The sequence below is a fragment of the Miniopterus schreibersii genome (genome assembly GCF_964146895.1).
Source record: "Miniopterus schreibersii genome assembly, chromosome: X".
Classification (NCBI taxonomy): Eukaryota; Metazoa; Chordata; class Mammalia; order Chiroptera; family Miniopteridae; genus Miniopterus; species Miniopterus schreibersii.
Window position 1 is genome coordinate 54,229,324 of NC_138104.1, and position 15,990 is coordinate 54,245,313.

Sequence of the window (15,990 nt, forward strand, 5' to 3'; positions counted from 1 at the left end):
ATGTAAATAGATTAAATGTTCCAATCAAAAGACCTAGAGTAGCTAAATGGATTGGAAAAACAAGACCCAAATATATGCTGTCTATAAGAAACCCACCTCAGAACAAAAGACCCACACAAACTGAGAGTGAAGGGATGGGAAAAAAAAATTTCCATGTAAATGTAAATGAAAAAAAGCTGGGGTAGCAATACTCATATCTGACAAAGTAGACTTCATAATGAAGGCCATAATAAGAGACAAGAAAGGTCACTTCCTAATACTAAAGTGATCTTTCCAACAAGAGGATATAATGCTGGTAAACATATATGCACCCAATATAGGAGCACCGAAATATATATTAAAAAAAACTTCTAGAGGACTTTAAGGGAGAGATTGACACCAATTCAGTCATAGTAGGGACTTTAACACTCCACTGACTTCACTGGATAGATCTTCCAGACCAAAAAATCAACAAGGAAACAGCAATTCTAAATGTCACACTAGATCAGATTGATTTAGTTGACACAGAACATTTCACCCCAAAGCTTCAGAATATACATTCTTTTCAAGTGTACATGGATCATTCTCAAAAACAGACCACATTAAAGAAAATAAAAGTCTCTACAAGTTCAAGAAGATTGAAATCATATCAAGCATCTTCTCATATCACATTGGTATGAAATCAGAAATCAACTAAAGTAAAAACACTCAAAAACATTCAGACACATGGAGGATGACGTGATCTCACTCATATGTGAAATCTAATGAACAAAATAAACTGATGAACAAAGTAGATCCAGAGACATAGAAGCATGGAACAGACTGACAAATCTCAGAGGAAAGGTGGGGGTGGAGGAGTGGGTGGGGAGAGATTAATCAAAGAATTTATATGCATATCTGCATAACCCATGGACACAGACAATAGTGTGGATAAGGCCTGATGGGGCCGAATGTGGTGGTGGAGGGGACCAATGAGGGTGAAAGGGGACATCTTTAATACTTTCAACAGTAAATACAAATAAATTTTAAAAGTTCTGTATTTTCCACATTTTCTACCATAAGTATATATTGCTTGTATAATGATCAAAAATAATTTTAAACACATAATTTAGTATTATAAAATATAAAATTGAGATATCCAACAGCAAGTGTTACTCTTGTATTTATTCCCAGTTTTAGGCTGTTTTTGAGATGACACACTTTATAGCACCTCAGAGCCAAATGAAACGAAATCGCATCCCATTTCTCCAAATTTCTCCTCTAATGGAAATTCTGATGAATTTTCGGAGTTCATGTAATTCTTACAGTTACCAGTACTATAGCAGTGGGAAAAATCACAACTGGACATCTTCCCTACAAGCCAGTTTCATGCTGGGTTAATCCAACAATAATCCTTTAAGAGCCATGGGCTTGCCCATTTTACCGATAGTTCAACTTTTTAGAAGCAATCAGTGGTAGTTGTCTTTAAGGCTACCTTGGAGTATAAATTGGCAGTTAAATATGTTTTCTTTCTTTTACCTTAAGTGCTTCGACTTTTAGTAGAGCAATATAATTGCTTTACAGTACACACTGGAGACTTAAACATGATTAACATGTTTGGAAATGTTAACAAGGGCATTTTAACACATTTTTGTCATGTGCCTCAAGAGTGTGGAAACTCTTGAAGTGCATGTATTAATGAGGCCCCTGAGATTATGTATGAATTCACCCAAAAGGAACAATATAATTACAACTAATTTATCTTGTAGTTGAGTGATTATCAGTGAAGAAATTGGGGAATCTAAAGAGAGAGCCTCCATCACATTGTCTTAATTAGCCTCATAGCAAAATGGTTCTTCTGAGCAGTCTGGTTTGACAGGTAATATCCAGTTATTGCAATGGAGTTGCTACACGTAAGCCAACTTGTTTTGCCATCCAAGCTGTTTAAATTTACTGTAATTTATTGTGGTTTATGTGTATGTCAGAGCCCCAGATTCCATGCTAAGAGATCAGAATTTTCACAGCCAAACTAGTAAACTGTAAGTTTTTTAAGATGATGACAATAAAGATATCTTTTCCCAATTCATCTGCTAATTTTCCCTCTTCCAATTTCCAATCAAATAAGCTAAATTTTTAGTGTTTGTTCCTACAAGCAATTTTGATACATCTTCTCTTTTTACATCATGACCTAATTTTAAAAGGAATACTTAAGTTTTGAAGGAATTTGAAAATTAGTGAAAGTAAATCACTTAGAACACTCTCACACAGAATAATAATTTTTATTAATATTTTGATGTATTTATTTTCTAGTAATTTAGAGGCTTATACATAGACTGTTTTCTACAAAATTGGGATTAATTTATATATACTAGTCTGTATCCTTTCTTTTCTCCTTTATTATTATATTGTAAGCATTTCTCATATCTTAAAATTTTCAATAATGTGATTTTTTTTGGAGTATTATATTTAATTAAATGTGATAACTATTTTCAGTTGGCATTTATGTGTGTGTCCTTTTTGCTGTTAGTGTTCTTTTTTAAGCTTAATGTATGTACTTAAGACTCATCTCCAACTAATCCTTCATATAAACTTTATCTCAGCCTCTGGTGACACCTCCTCTTTTTCATCTGTTGAGAATATCCAAGTCTTTGAAAAGAAGGTTATAATAGAAACAGAAAGAGAAAAGAGAAAATTGAAGTAGTGATAGAAAATAACCTATCACTATAAATTGGGAGTTATTTTTAACCATCTGTGACCTTGAATGAAGGTATAATAATAATGGCAATATTTGTAATGATTGAATAAAAAAGAATTTGATTTGCTCTTTTTAAAAATACATTTTTGGCATTATCAAGAAAGACAATGTTAATATCTTGCTACTAAGAAAAAGCCTCTTCAGAGTATTTCTTTCCTACCTGTTGTCAGCCCTCTTCTCTCACTCTGTCTTTCTAAAGCCATGGAAATAAAGAAGAGTTCTCCTGCAAAGGAATACAACTTGCTGTGGATTGGTTCCTAGATAAAGGCCATAAAGATATTACTGTATTTGTGCCTGCATGGAGAAAAGAGCAATCCCGACCTGATGCACCAATCGCAGGTACGATTTTAAAGAAGATTTTTTTTTTTTTACTCATCCAGAGCAAAGCTAGCAAGTTAGTTTGGGGAGATGTTGATGGTCTCAATTTAGATTATTATTTTTTTAAGTTCATTAAATATACTTAAAATGTATTTTATTAAGTGTATTTTAACCATATTTTTCCAAATAAAACCATCATTCTGTTGTGGCATACAACACTTAAGTAGAGACAACTTCAATTCAGCAAAGAATCAACCACACAGTTGGAAAAAAGGTGTGCTTTTCTGTTTTACCAAAGATGTCAGAATAAAAAGGGATGAATCTGGTTATGAATATGACTGTTTTCCAAAAGACTAAAGAAACTTTGGTAGAAAATGAATCTCATTCTGTACCAGAGAAGTGATTATGGCATTTGAAATTAGGAGGTAGAATATATATAGAGAAAAGTCCCATGGCAGTCAGAGCCAAGTTATCCATAAGACATAGTAGTACCAGAGCCCCTGGCCCATGATACTTTTAGGTTCCCACAGAAATGTTTTAAATTTTTTAATTTATTTTTTTAAATCCTCACCTGAGGACATGCTTTAAGAGAGGGAGAGAGGGGAGAGGAAGAGGAAGAGGAAGAGGAAGAGGGAGAGGAGAGAGAGAGAGAGAGAGAGAGAGAGAGAGAGAGAGAGAGAGAGAGAGAAGAGAGAGAGAATGATGATGATGATGATGATGATGATGATGATGATGATGATATGTGAGAGAGAAACATCACTTGCTTGTCTTCTGAATATGCCCAAACCAAGAATCCAACCCGCAACCTAGGTATATGCCCTGACTGGCAATCTTTTGGTGCACAAGATGACTCTCAACCAACAGAGCCACTCTGGCAAGGCAGGAATGTTTTAATTTCATTTTCTTTTTAACATCAGGAGGAAAAATGGAATATAATGATGATTGGATAATAATGTATGTAACTAGATTATTTGTCTCTATACCAGTGCATTTGTACACAATAATTTTTAATATTTCTTTATGGAAGAAGGGCCCATGAAAACTGCTGAAGGTCCACAAAAATCATATGTAGCCCTAATGGCAGGAGGATCACTACATTCACTAACAACAATAGCTAGCTCTTTACAGCATTTCAGAGCATATAGACCCCAGTCCTCTGAGTATCAGCTGTTGCCTATTGGCAAATGAGAAAGTCCACTTGAATGGCCATTGGAGCTGTGCCTTGGAGATGTCTGCCAGCGGCTGAACAGGCTACCAGCCTCAGTCTGAGAGTGAATCCTGGTCCTGCTCATACCCAGCCTTTCTTTCCTCAGCAATTAAGAGGCCAAAAGGAAAGAGAGCCAGTATTGATATGCTACAGCTTGATGTTTTTCCTTAGTGGTGGTCTTCCTTAAGGCAGAAGGCAAAGATAGAAGTCCCTAGGAGTGATGCATTACTCTCCTAGTGGCAGACACGTCTTCAGCGTACTGCTCTATTTTCTTCAGCAGCTAAAAACTGGTGCTTCAGACAAAGAGGCAAATAAGCATGAAGAATTCTAGAATATCAGTGATATTTCTCACTTTTTATGGTAGTTTTAAAACTTAGTTGTCATTCAATCCAGTTCCCTCATTGTTTTTAATCCTTACCTGAGGATATGTTTTTATTGATTTTTTTTCTTTTTAGAGAGAGAGGGAGAGAGAAACACTGATGTGAGAAACATCGATCAGTTGCTTCCCGTATGTGCCCCAAACCAGAGATCAAACCCGCAACCTAGGTATGTGCCCTGACTGGGAATCTAACCTGTGATCATTTGGCTTATGGGACTCTCCATCCAACTGAGCCACATGGGCCAGGGCTCCAGTTCCCTCATTTTATCTAAAAGAAAACAAGTCCAAAGGGGAAAGTGACTTGTCTAAAGTCACATTCCAAATTGGTGCCATAGCCAGGAATAGAGGCCATTTTCTAAGGGAAAATAATATGTTCATCTAGTACCAACTTATGTATTTGTAATGTGGGGATAATGTTGTTAATTTCCAAAGATAATTTCTACTCTGTGGCATATAATTCATATTTTGACAGATCAAGATATCCTACGAAAACTGGAGAAGGAAAAGATTCTTGTCTTCACACCATCCCGAAGGGTCCAAGGCAGGAGAGTTGTCTGCTATGATGACCGGTTCATAGTCAAACTGGCTTTTGATTCGGACGGCATCATTGTATCCAATGATAACTATCGAGACCTTCAAGTCGAAAAGCCAGAATGGAAGAAGTTTATAGAAGAGCGCTTGCTGATGTATTCTTTTGTGAATGACAAGTACGTTTCTTTCCTGTAGATTTTGCATAGCCTAAATTGAAGTTACCACCAGGAATAGATTTCATTTCATGTCAATAAACATTTACTGAACACTTACTGTGTACTGTGTATTATGCTGGCTGCCATGGGAATAAAATGCTGGATAAGAAACAAGACTTACCTTTAAGAAGACAACCACAATGTGTTGTGATAAGTGCTATGGTTACAATTTTTTAAATTGCTTTATCTATGTGAAATGATAAGAAAAGGCCTCACAGAGAAAGTGACATTTGAGATGAATTTTATAGATAGAGGAAATGGGGCTGCTGGGCATTATAGGTAAAGGAGACATCATGAATAAAGTTATAAAGGTGTGAAAGTGGGTTGCATGTTGAAAACAGCAGGCATACCAGTATGGCTGAAACATATAGTCCATGAAAGAATTACGCACAGGAAAAATGATTCCTTTTTTTGTGATCAAGGGTGAATGAAGAGAAAAATTGCTGGCTTAGCAAAAGATGGACTTGAGACAAGAAGGGCAATTACAAGGCTGTGACAATAGTATAGGCAAGAGGTAATGAAGGTCTAAACTTCTGCTAAGGGGTAGTGGGAACAGAAGGGAAGACATTGACCTCTTGCTTGCTTTCAGATTTATGCCTCCAGATGATCCTTTAGGACGCCATGGCCCAAGCCTTGAAAATTTCTTAAGAAAGAGACCTGTTGTTCCTGAACACAAGAAACAACCATGCCCTTATGGTGAGTACCTATGTGCAAAACTGAGTTCTGTACTAAGGAACACATAAGGACTCTGTGAATACTTTCTCTTCAAGGTTTCCCTTTCAAATGCAAGATTCTGGCTTGTCCACTTTCTGTGAGTTAGTCTGTGTCTTCATGTATTCTCATTTAGGTATTTAAAGAAACATCCTAGAAACTGCATGAGAAAAAAGTACTAGTATTGAAAAGATTAGTTGTTACTTGTTAAAATGATGCACATGTTCTAGCTGCCTCTTTCCTGAGCAGTGTTGCTGGGACAGGGAAGTGCAGAACCCCACAGGGCCTACAGAAGCAGAAAGGGCAATGTCAAATTGGGTTTTGCCCCAGAAAAGACATGTCTCTTAGGTAGGTGACTGCACCCTCTGCAAACTAATAAATACCCTTCTCTTCAGATCTGTACTTTCCAGTTTGCTTCTAAACTTCTATTTCATTTACTTTTTTAAAATTCAGTTTTATAGAGTACTTTCATGATCTTATCCAAGTCCCTCTGTTGCAAAGTTCATGAGCTTAACAGTGCAACATAGGCTGCCTGATCTGAGGCTACTTTGGATGTTCAGTCTTTTGGGGTAATCATTTGTTTATGGGACGTCTGGGTTTTTGTCCTCAACATTTATTTAAATCATAGAGTATTTTCATGTTCACTATCTTCATTTAATCTTCACAACTACCCTATAATATAGGAATAATTCTAAACCTTGTTTACAGAAGAGGAAAATGAGGCTCAGGAAGTAAAGTCACTTCCCAAGGTCACACAGCTAGTAAGTGACATAGCTGGAGTTGAAACTTAGCTCTGACTGATCTCCATGCCTGTGCTCTTTGCATTGCACCATGCTACCTGCTGCTGCTCTATACCACCTCAGCACGCAGGTTATGCCTAGGCGAAATTGTGAATTATAGGAAAATGAAGGCTGTTCAACTGCTTAGCTCCTAGCTTTCACACTGCAGTTTCCTCCCCAGCTTCCTTCTTCTCTCTCCCCTCACAGTGTGTGATGCCTCCTTGGTGTTGTCTGTCTCTCATCTTTATGGAAAGTTACTTTTTTACTTAACTCCAAACAGTAAAATTCTAGCCTGAGTGACCAGATAACACTTCTGGCACAGAGAGTCCTCGCACCACTATGAGAGAGGTCTTACCTCAAGGCATTATTTTTCAGGCAAAAAATGCACCTATGGCCACAAGTGCAAATACTACCATCCGGAGCGGGCCAACCAACCCCAGCGTTCGGTGGCTGATGAGCTCCGCATCAGTGCCAAACTATCCACAGTGAAAACCATGAGCGAAGGCACCCTGGCCAAATGTGGCACAGGGCTGTCTAATGCCAAAAGTGAGATAACCTCAGAAGTCAAGCGTGTGGCCCCTAAGCGCCAATCAGATCCCAGCATCCGGTCCGTGGCTGTGGAACCTGAGGAATGGCTGTCCATTTCCCGTAAGCCTGAGGCCAGCTCTGTCCCCTCACTTGTGACCGCCCTAAGTGTCCCCACAATCCCACCTCCTAAAAGCCATGCAGTGGGTGCACTCAATACCCGTTCGGCCAGCAGCCCAGTACCAGGATCCTCTCATTTTCCCCACCAGAAGTCCTCATTGGAGCACATGGCCAGCATGCAGTACCCCCCCATCCTGGTTACCAACAGCCATGGGACCCCTATTAGCTATGCTGAACAATATACAAAGTTTGAGTCTTTGGGGGACCATGGCTACTATTCAATGTTAGGTGACTTCTCCAAAATGAACATCAACAGCATGCATAATCGAGAGTACTACATGGCTGAAGCAGACCAGGGAGTGTATGCCAGGAATTCCAACCTCTGTCCTGACAGCCGTATGAGCCACACCAGGAATGAGAACTATTCTTCTTACAACAACCTGTACTTGGCTGTAGCTGATGCCCATCCTGAAGGCAGTTTGAAGTTGCATCGCTCAGCATCTCAAAACCGTCTTCAGCCTTTTCCTCATGGTTACCATGAAGCCTTAACGCGAGTACAGAGCTATGGCCCAGAGGATTCTAAGCAAACCCCCCACAAGCAGTCAGTCCCCCACTTAGTTCTGCATGCCCAGCACCCAGCAACTGGAGCACGCTCCAGCTGTCCTGGAGACTACCCCATGCTTCCCAATATCCATCCTGGGGCAACCTCTCAGCCAGGACGTGCCCTGGTGATGACTCGGATGGACAGCATTTCTGACTCCCGCCTCTATGAGAGCAACCCCATGAGGCAAAGACGACCTCCTCTGTGCCGGGAACAACATGCCAGCTGGGACCCACTGCCTAGTGCAACTGACTCCTATGGCTACCACTCCTATCCCTTGAGTAACAACCTCATGCAACCATGCTATGAGCCAGTCATGGTACGGAGCGTGCCTGAAAAGATGGAGCAGCTTTGGAGGAATCCTTGGGTTGGAATGTGCAGTGATTCCAGGGAGCATATGATCCCAGAGCACCAGTATCAGACATACAAGAACCTCTGTAATATTTTCCCTTCCAACATCGTCCTTGCAGTGATGGAGAAGAATCCCCACACAGCAGATGCCCAGCAGCTGGCAGCCTTGATTGTTTCTAAGCTTAGGGCTGCACGTTGACATGACATAGAACCTATTCCTTTATACAAATATGAATATTAATACTAATAATGCACTAATACTATGATAACAGTAACTAATAATTGTGTGTTGCCCTTTACAAGTTACAGACTGTTAATGTTATTGAAGCACATAACAACCCTGTGAGGTAAGTTTTACTAATGTGTTGTTTTCTAGATGAGGAAACTAAAGCTCAGTGAGATTAAGTAATTTGCCAAGGTCACACTGCTAGCAAATGACCAAGTCAGGACTCACACTCAAGTCCTTTGACTCAAAGTCTCATGCCTTTTTGCACTGCACCATGCAAGTTATGAAGGACAAAGCCCAGGGGGAGAGGCCTACGTGCAAGAAACCCCAAGGGATTCCATTATGAACGTTGTCAGTTATACGTTTTATATTACAAAGTATTGATGATATATCTAATTTAGAGAACATCAAGATCAGATCATATGTTGAATTAACCTTTTAGATTTTTAATAGGAATATTTAAAGCTATTTAAAAGTAAATGCATACTTTATTGCATGGAATCTAACCATTTAATACCTTTATTAACCAAGCTATAGGGTCACATCGAAGCTTCTAGAGCTGTATTTCAAACCTATTGCCAGGAATTATACTGCATGTGTGACTGTATGTATTTAGTTTGAGATGTGTGCATATCTCTGAATAACTTTTTATATAGCGATAATGAGAACATAGGTTCTGTACAGACCTTAGTCTATAGCTAAATAGATCACAAATCTGACTTGATGATTTTATGTTACATTTCATAGTTTCTACTAGTTTTTAAGGTGGAATTACATGCCAATATTTGAACATTGCTTTCTTAGGTAACAGAGCAAACTAACTCTATTTCCTTTGCACTTTTTTACTTGTCAACATTTATTGACAGTTCTTAGCTTTTAAGTCTCTTCACCTCAAGAAGTAGGGATCAGATTGCAGCCTTCTTCTGCAGAGTAGCTGATTGATAAGCTCAAGTTTCAAACATAGTAGGTGTGTGCTAGACAAGCACAGAAGAGTTTAACCAGGGCCAAGGAATTTACTACCAGAGAGATGGCCAAACTCATGCAGCATTAAATGATGAACACAAAAGCTGCACCCAAGAAGGGTCTAATGGATGAGCTTTGGACTTATGATCTATGCAGTATTCAATATCACAGAATGAAATGTAATGGAGGACAGTGCACAGCCATGTAATTCACTTTCTCCTGCTGTCCATTCTTTGGGCAATGATGTCGATCATTGGTGGAGCAGAATTTCTTTAGGAAACAAAACCAGGGGATTTTCTAGATAGAAAAGGTAGCTCCCAAAAGGGGATGCTACATCTTTTCTAATAGCTGGCTGTTATGCACTTAAAACACACACCAAGAGAGTAAACTTGCCCTTACATAATTCTTAGATGCATTACTAAAGAAGGCAGGACTTTGGGTTGAGTGGCATCATTTGCACAACTTGTATCTTGCTCAGGGTGGGAACCTTTGTAGCTAAATGCCTCTAGAAGAGGCATTTTTGTTTTTGTTTTTTAAAGTTGCACTAAATGAACCCCCTTTTTGAATCCATTGTATAGTTCAGCATTTCAAACCATGAACAGCTCACTATTTCTTGAGCTGGAACTTGCTAATTTCTATGGTCGTTTTTTCATGAAAGTTAAGAAGGCCTGGCCTTGGCCTTTTGTTTCTTCATGAGAAGGTGTGACACTGCCTATAAATGTTTCTTACTCTGAAACACTCCAAATGTGAGGCTGTAGTCAGGGTTGTTTCTGGTGGTTTGACAATGGCTTGCATGCTGCTTTTTGGCTTTCCATCTCTGTCCTAGTTTATCACAACTGTATCTCAACCAATGTTTCCCCTCTGTTAACCACAGCTTCACATTCATGTCCTACCTCTGATTTCTCCATCCCCCAGCATATTGAGGTATAAAAGTATTTTCTGTCATGTAGGTCCAAAGAGAGTAAAGTTGCCACTGAAGTGCTTGCTCTTTCACACAAACACCACTTCATACTTTCAACTTCTTGGATCTTCTAAATCTGTCCTATGTCTAAATCAGGGTCTTTGACAATCTTAAGAGGACTCTATTGCCTTTGTGCCGATTAGTTCATCTTCCTACCAAAATTATCAATACCACCACAGTATCCACTACCTGCACAATTTACCAGGAAGCACAAGATTAATTAATCTTGTCAGCTGCAATTCATCTTGAACATGTTCATGTTTAGTACTCAAAAAAGTATAAGCTCCTCCCAATACAGGACATATTTTTAAGGCAGAATATGTATTTATTTCCTAAAAACAAGTGTCATTCTTCTCTTCTCATAAAATGTGTATGAACCAAAGCTGCTAGGAGCAATGCCTCAAATTACCAGAAATGACCTTTTGTTGATACAAATTGTATCTCTTTTTTTCCTGATTATATACTAACAAATGTACAAACTCATCTTAAACTAGGTTTGGTACTGACTTTCACCATGATGTTTGTGGCACTGTGTGTCACAGGGAAGTAGCCCAGGGGTCCCGAGAGAGCTTTTATTTCCAAAGGGCAGTAGTAGTTTATAGACAAAGACAGTTTTTCAAGGCCTCTTTATTATTATGTGCACAGCTATTGTGTATACAGTTTCAAGCATTATATTGTAATAAGTTCTCTTTAACCTATTAAATTTAATTTGTCCTTGCAAAAGGAATTTTGTATAAAGTGTGTATTAGTGAATCATCTGCAAGAATCTTTAAGTAGAGCTGTACAATTATGAATGCATAAATCCAGCTTGGTTCTTAGTGAAATTATTAGAGAAACATTTTCTTTACATTGAGGCCTGCATACTTCTTGACTTTTCCACTGTGTCTGTAATTATAAAACAGCAAATACAAAGAAGCGTTGGAACCCCCTCAGCTTCCTTGATAATGAAATCAAGCTTCTTTCTTGGAGCTAAGTGGGTGTCCTTCAGGATATTTACCTGAAAGCACTCAGCAGGGGTTACTGCACAGTGTTTTGTGTGCTTTTCAAGCAGCAGTGCATTTTGCAAGAGGTGCTTTGCAATTTTAATTCTTCCACTGAGTTTCTAAACTCCTGGAAGGTCTACGCTTGTTCAGACCTTAGATTTTGTAGATTTTGTGATGCTGTTGTTTTATTTTGACCTGGGTAAGTGTGACTCTGGAGTGTCATGTTCAATCCAGGGAGCCTTTTCAAAGGTAACATAGAGCCACTGCACTCTCTCTTAAGGTGCAAGGTATGGAAGGGAAAATGACAGATGCCTTATGGAAATGGTCTACAAAACTTTTCTTCTAATTATTTCTCTCTTCCTCTCTTTCCTTCTCCTTCTGCTAGTTTACAGGAGAATACTTCTAAATCTTATTTTTTTCTATTTTAGAATAAATTGTCTTTATATAATATTCAAACATGGATACCCATTAACCTTTGGCACTGAGTTTTCTTCTGACATAAAATGAATTAATTTTGAGAGGCACTGAGTTACCATCTAGCTATGCTATACAAATGCCCTTTTTGACGGCCAATTTCTTTGTTTTTTTAATCCTCACCCAAGGATATGTTTTTATTGGTTTTAGAGAGAGGAATGGGGAAAGAGAGAGAGAGAGAGAGAGAGAGAGAGAGAGAGAGAGAGAGATCTGCGTGAAAGAGAAACATCGATTAGTTGCCTCTCGTATGCGCCCTGACCAGGGATTGATCCCACAACGTGGGTATGTGCCCTGACCAGGAATCAAACCTGTGACCCTCTGGGGCACAGAAAGATGCTCCAACCAACTGAGCCACATTGGCCAGGGCTGAGGGCCAATTTCAATACACCTTGTTTTACTCTGTGAACCAGGTCTGGAACTGCACAGGGAAAGTAATGTCGAGCTGTCCAAAGAGTCCTGCTCAGGTCTCCTGCTAACCCTTCTCTGCCTTCCTCTAGTTTGCTTCTCCTCAGGTCTGATACTGAGGAGTGCATATTCTTCAAATGAAATGACAATTCAGTTCTCATTGGAAACCAAACCAGTATATTTTGGGAACCTGCTTGTCTAAAGTAGTTGATGCCTTTGAAAAGACTCAGAATATTCAATATCTATCATATTGTAGCTAGCTATATACATAGGTAGATTGACTATTTATAATACTGGTTTGTGAATCATTGAGCTATAGTAGTTTGCTTTATCTATTTGTAGGATTAAACAATACAGTTTAATGGTTGTAAACTTTTATAAAACCTCTTTGGGTTTTTTGTTTGACCCAAACATAATGTAAGTCTCAATGACAAAATATACAAAGCCAACCAGAGGTGAGTGAAAACATATTCCTTCTCATTTTGTCCGCCCTTATAATGCACGTGCAATGCTTTGCAATATGTTCTTACTAGCATGAATGTGCTATGACTACTTCATGAGGTTTTCATTTGTTTCACCTATAATAGTGATGAAAAATGGTGTATCCTTGACAACAATGAACTGTAACCACACTTATTTACTGCATAAACTATTTGTCTATTAACCAGTAATGGCTCTGTTTCTTTAAGAACAACACCAAAAGCCATACCACACCTACATATACACACACACACTAGTTTGCTCCTAAAAAAATTAAATTTCTGTCCTTGGGACTTGCATCTTGAGATAAGCTGTAAGGAGAGGGATCTCCCCAAATGAGTTCACCTAAATTTTATCACAGTAGGCATATACACTCCAATTTTTGTATACTAACACAGCTCTAAATGCTAGACAACTGGAGTTTCCCACAGGCTTGGGTGGGGCCAGGCATCCACTGGTGGGTCAGAACAATGTGGAGAGCTCAGATTTGAGGCTTATTTCTGTAAAGAACCTATATTTTATACCTTGAATAGCTTCAGGGTCACAGAGGCATCATCTGTTGGTCTTTAGCTAGAATATCACAGCTAGAAGCCGCCTGGCACCCTATACTTCACAGAAAAGTCACTTGGGGAGTACTCAGCTGCATCAACTCCATCAGGTTATAGGTGTGGGAACTGAGACTCAAAAACTGAAGTGATTTTGACCAAAGCTGAACAGGGATTTAATGTCAAAGCCAGGAATGAAACCCTGGCCTCATAGCTCCAGGCCAGTGAGCCCTTTATCACAGTGTTGTCTGCTCTTCCCTCAGGCCTCTCTGGAGACTACTACTCACCCCACCCCTGCCACTCCCGGCCAGTCTCATTGTAAAGGCAGAGGTGGCCACAGTGGCTGCAGGGGAACCCAGCCTAGGAACCTTTGGGAGGGGCTATTTGTGAATCTGCGAATATTTTCTTCTTTTACCATCCTTCTTGAGATTAAGGGTGCTCATCTCTCCCCACCCTCTTACTCTCCCCTCCCTTTCCCCTTGCTGCCTTCTCACACATTTCTCAGGCATACTTGTGTCAAGTTCTTACTGAGTACCAAATAGAGGCCGGTCTATATTGGGCTAGGGAGAGACTGAAGAGGAGGAAACAGTTCCTATTTTCTGGAACTTGCACTCTAGTGAGGGAATGAAGTACAGTTAGAGGAATGAATGAATAAAGACCTTCCTTGTTATAGAGTTGTATACCTGAAACTTATATAATGTTATTAACCAATGTTACCCTATGACATTTAATTTTTTATGAATTTTTGAGAGAGAGGGAAAGAAGTATCAATTTGTTCCACATATTTATAGAATCATTGGTTGATTCTTGTATGTACCCTGACTGGGGATCGAACCCAAAACCTTGGCATATCGGGACGAGGCTCTAACCAACTGAGTTAATTGGCCAGGGCTAATACATTTAAAAAAAAAAAAAAAAAAAACTTTCTTGGAGGGCAGTGGCAGTATGAGGGTAGGGGAAGTGATAAAAATAGAACTTCAAGAAAGGACAATTCAGTGTTCAATGCCTCTCCTTAATCATAGGTGGAAAATCAATTAGTCTGACTGTATCCCTCTGTAGCTTACCTCTCTGGCCTCAGGACCTACATTTTCTTCACATAACCCATGTTCCAATCATCCTGGACCCTTCACAGGTGCCCCAACATGCCATGTTCTTTCTTATCCCCTCCAGACTTTTATCTTCCTTCTAATCCTTGTTCTGACTAGTATTCTATTGTCTGAAGACACACTGCTAATGTCACCTCCTCTATTAAGAGGTCCCACTGCCTTGTCCAGACAGCTATCTTGAACCATACCTCTATTATCACTCTGTTATAATTATGTTGGCAGAGCAGACTTCCCCCACAAAACAGGGAGTTCCTTTTGGGGCAGGAATCATGAAAGGGTGACTCTCAATTACTATTGTTGGATAATAATATAATCTATGCTCCCTTCCCAACTCACAACCCTGTTCCCAGTTAAGTGTGTGCAATTGAAAGACTTTTTCTAATCAATCTCTAATCCCTTCAGAAAGAAAAGGTCCAAGGACATTGGGCTAATGTCCTTCCTGGCTGGTCTTTCCCCACACCCCTCCCTTACCCCAACCCCCACCCCTGCCATCTGAAGAAGCCCACCCAGGAACCTGGCTCCACAAATCTCAGGTTTCAGGAAGATTCCAGCCAACAATGATCCTTGCCTCTTACTCTCCCTTGACCTGGACTAGAAATGAACTCAGCCTGTTCCTCATCTTTAGGTCAGTCTTTGAGGGCCAGGGCACTTCGTCCAAGGTTATATAGAGACCAGAGTCCTGAGATCAAGGCCCACCAACTCTGGCATGAATCCACATCACTCATACATACAAAGCATCATAAGCTTTACAGAGCACTTTCACATGTTCTTTTTTTTTTTAATCCTCACCAGAGGATAGGATATTTTTTCCATAGCTTTTTCAGAAAGTGAAAGGGAGGAGAGAGTGGGGGAGAGTGGGGAGAGGGAGGGAGGGACGGAAGGGGGAGGGAAAGATTGAGAGAGAGAGAGAGACATCGATTGGTTGCCTTCCGCATGTGCCCGACCAGGGCCTGAGATGGGGCCTGCAACTGAGGTATGTGCCCTTGGCTGGAATCAAAACCGGGACCCTTCAGTCTGCAGGACAACGCTCTAACCATTGAGTCAAACCAGCCAGGGCACATGTTATCTTTTTTGATCCTTACAACAAGCCTGTGAGGCAAATATTATTCCCCTGATTCTGGCTGGCCCATATGTCCAGCAATGCCTCTCTTCTGTGGCCTGATACTTCCCAGTGAGCTGGCCCCAAACTACAACTGAGGAGAGCAAAAATGGTTTGAGTCAGGAAAAAGGTATGAAAGGAGCCTGGTGGTAAAAACAATCAGGGGCAGTGGGCCCCAGGGGCCCTAGGACCCAGATCCCACTAAAAGCCCCATTATGATCCCACCTTCTCTGAAGCCTTCATAATAAAAGGTAAACTACATTGGTCTATTCCAGCACAGAACCCTTCATCTCATAAA

General features: G+C 39.9%; 1 protein-coding gene across 1 annotated transcript in view; it reads left to right on the forward strand.

The window, feature by feature from the left end:
* The window catches only part of ZC3H12B (zinc finger CCCH-type containing 12B), a gene marked incomplete at its 3' end in the record, with an annotated part of 347,079 nt that extends 338,430 nt beyond the window's left edge, over positions 1–8,649 (forward strand). The window contains exons 6-9 of the mRNA XM_081125898.1: positions 2,913–3,052; positions 5,090–5,324; positions 5,953–6,059; positions 7,229–8,649. Of these exons, the coding sequence (XP_080982024.1) occupies positions 2,913–3,052; positions 5,090–5,324; positions 5,953–6,059; positions 7,229–8,649 (1,903 nt within the window). The remainder of the gene's footprint in view (positions 1–2,912; positions 3,053–5,089; positions 5,325–5,952; positions 6,060–7,228) is intronic.
* Positions 8,650–15,990: the final 7,341 nt, after the last annotated feature.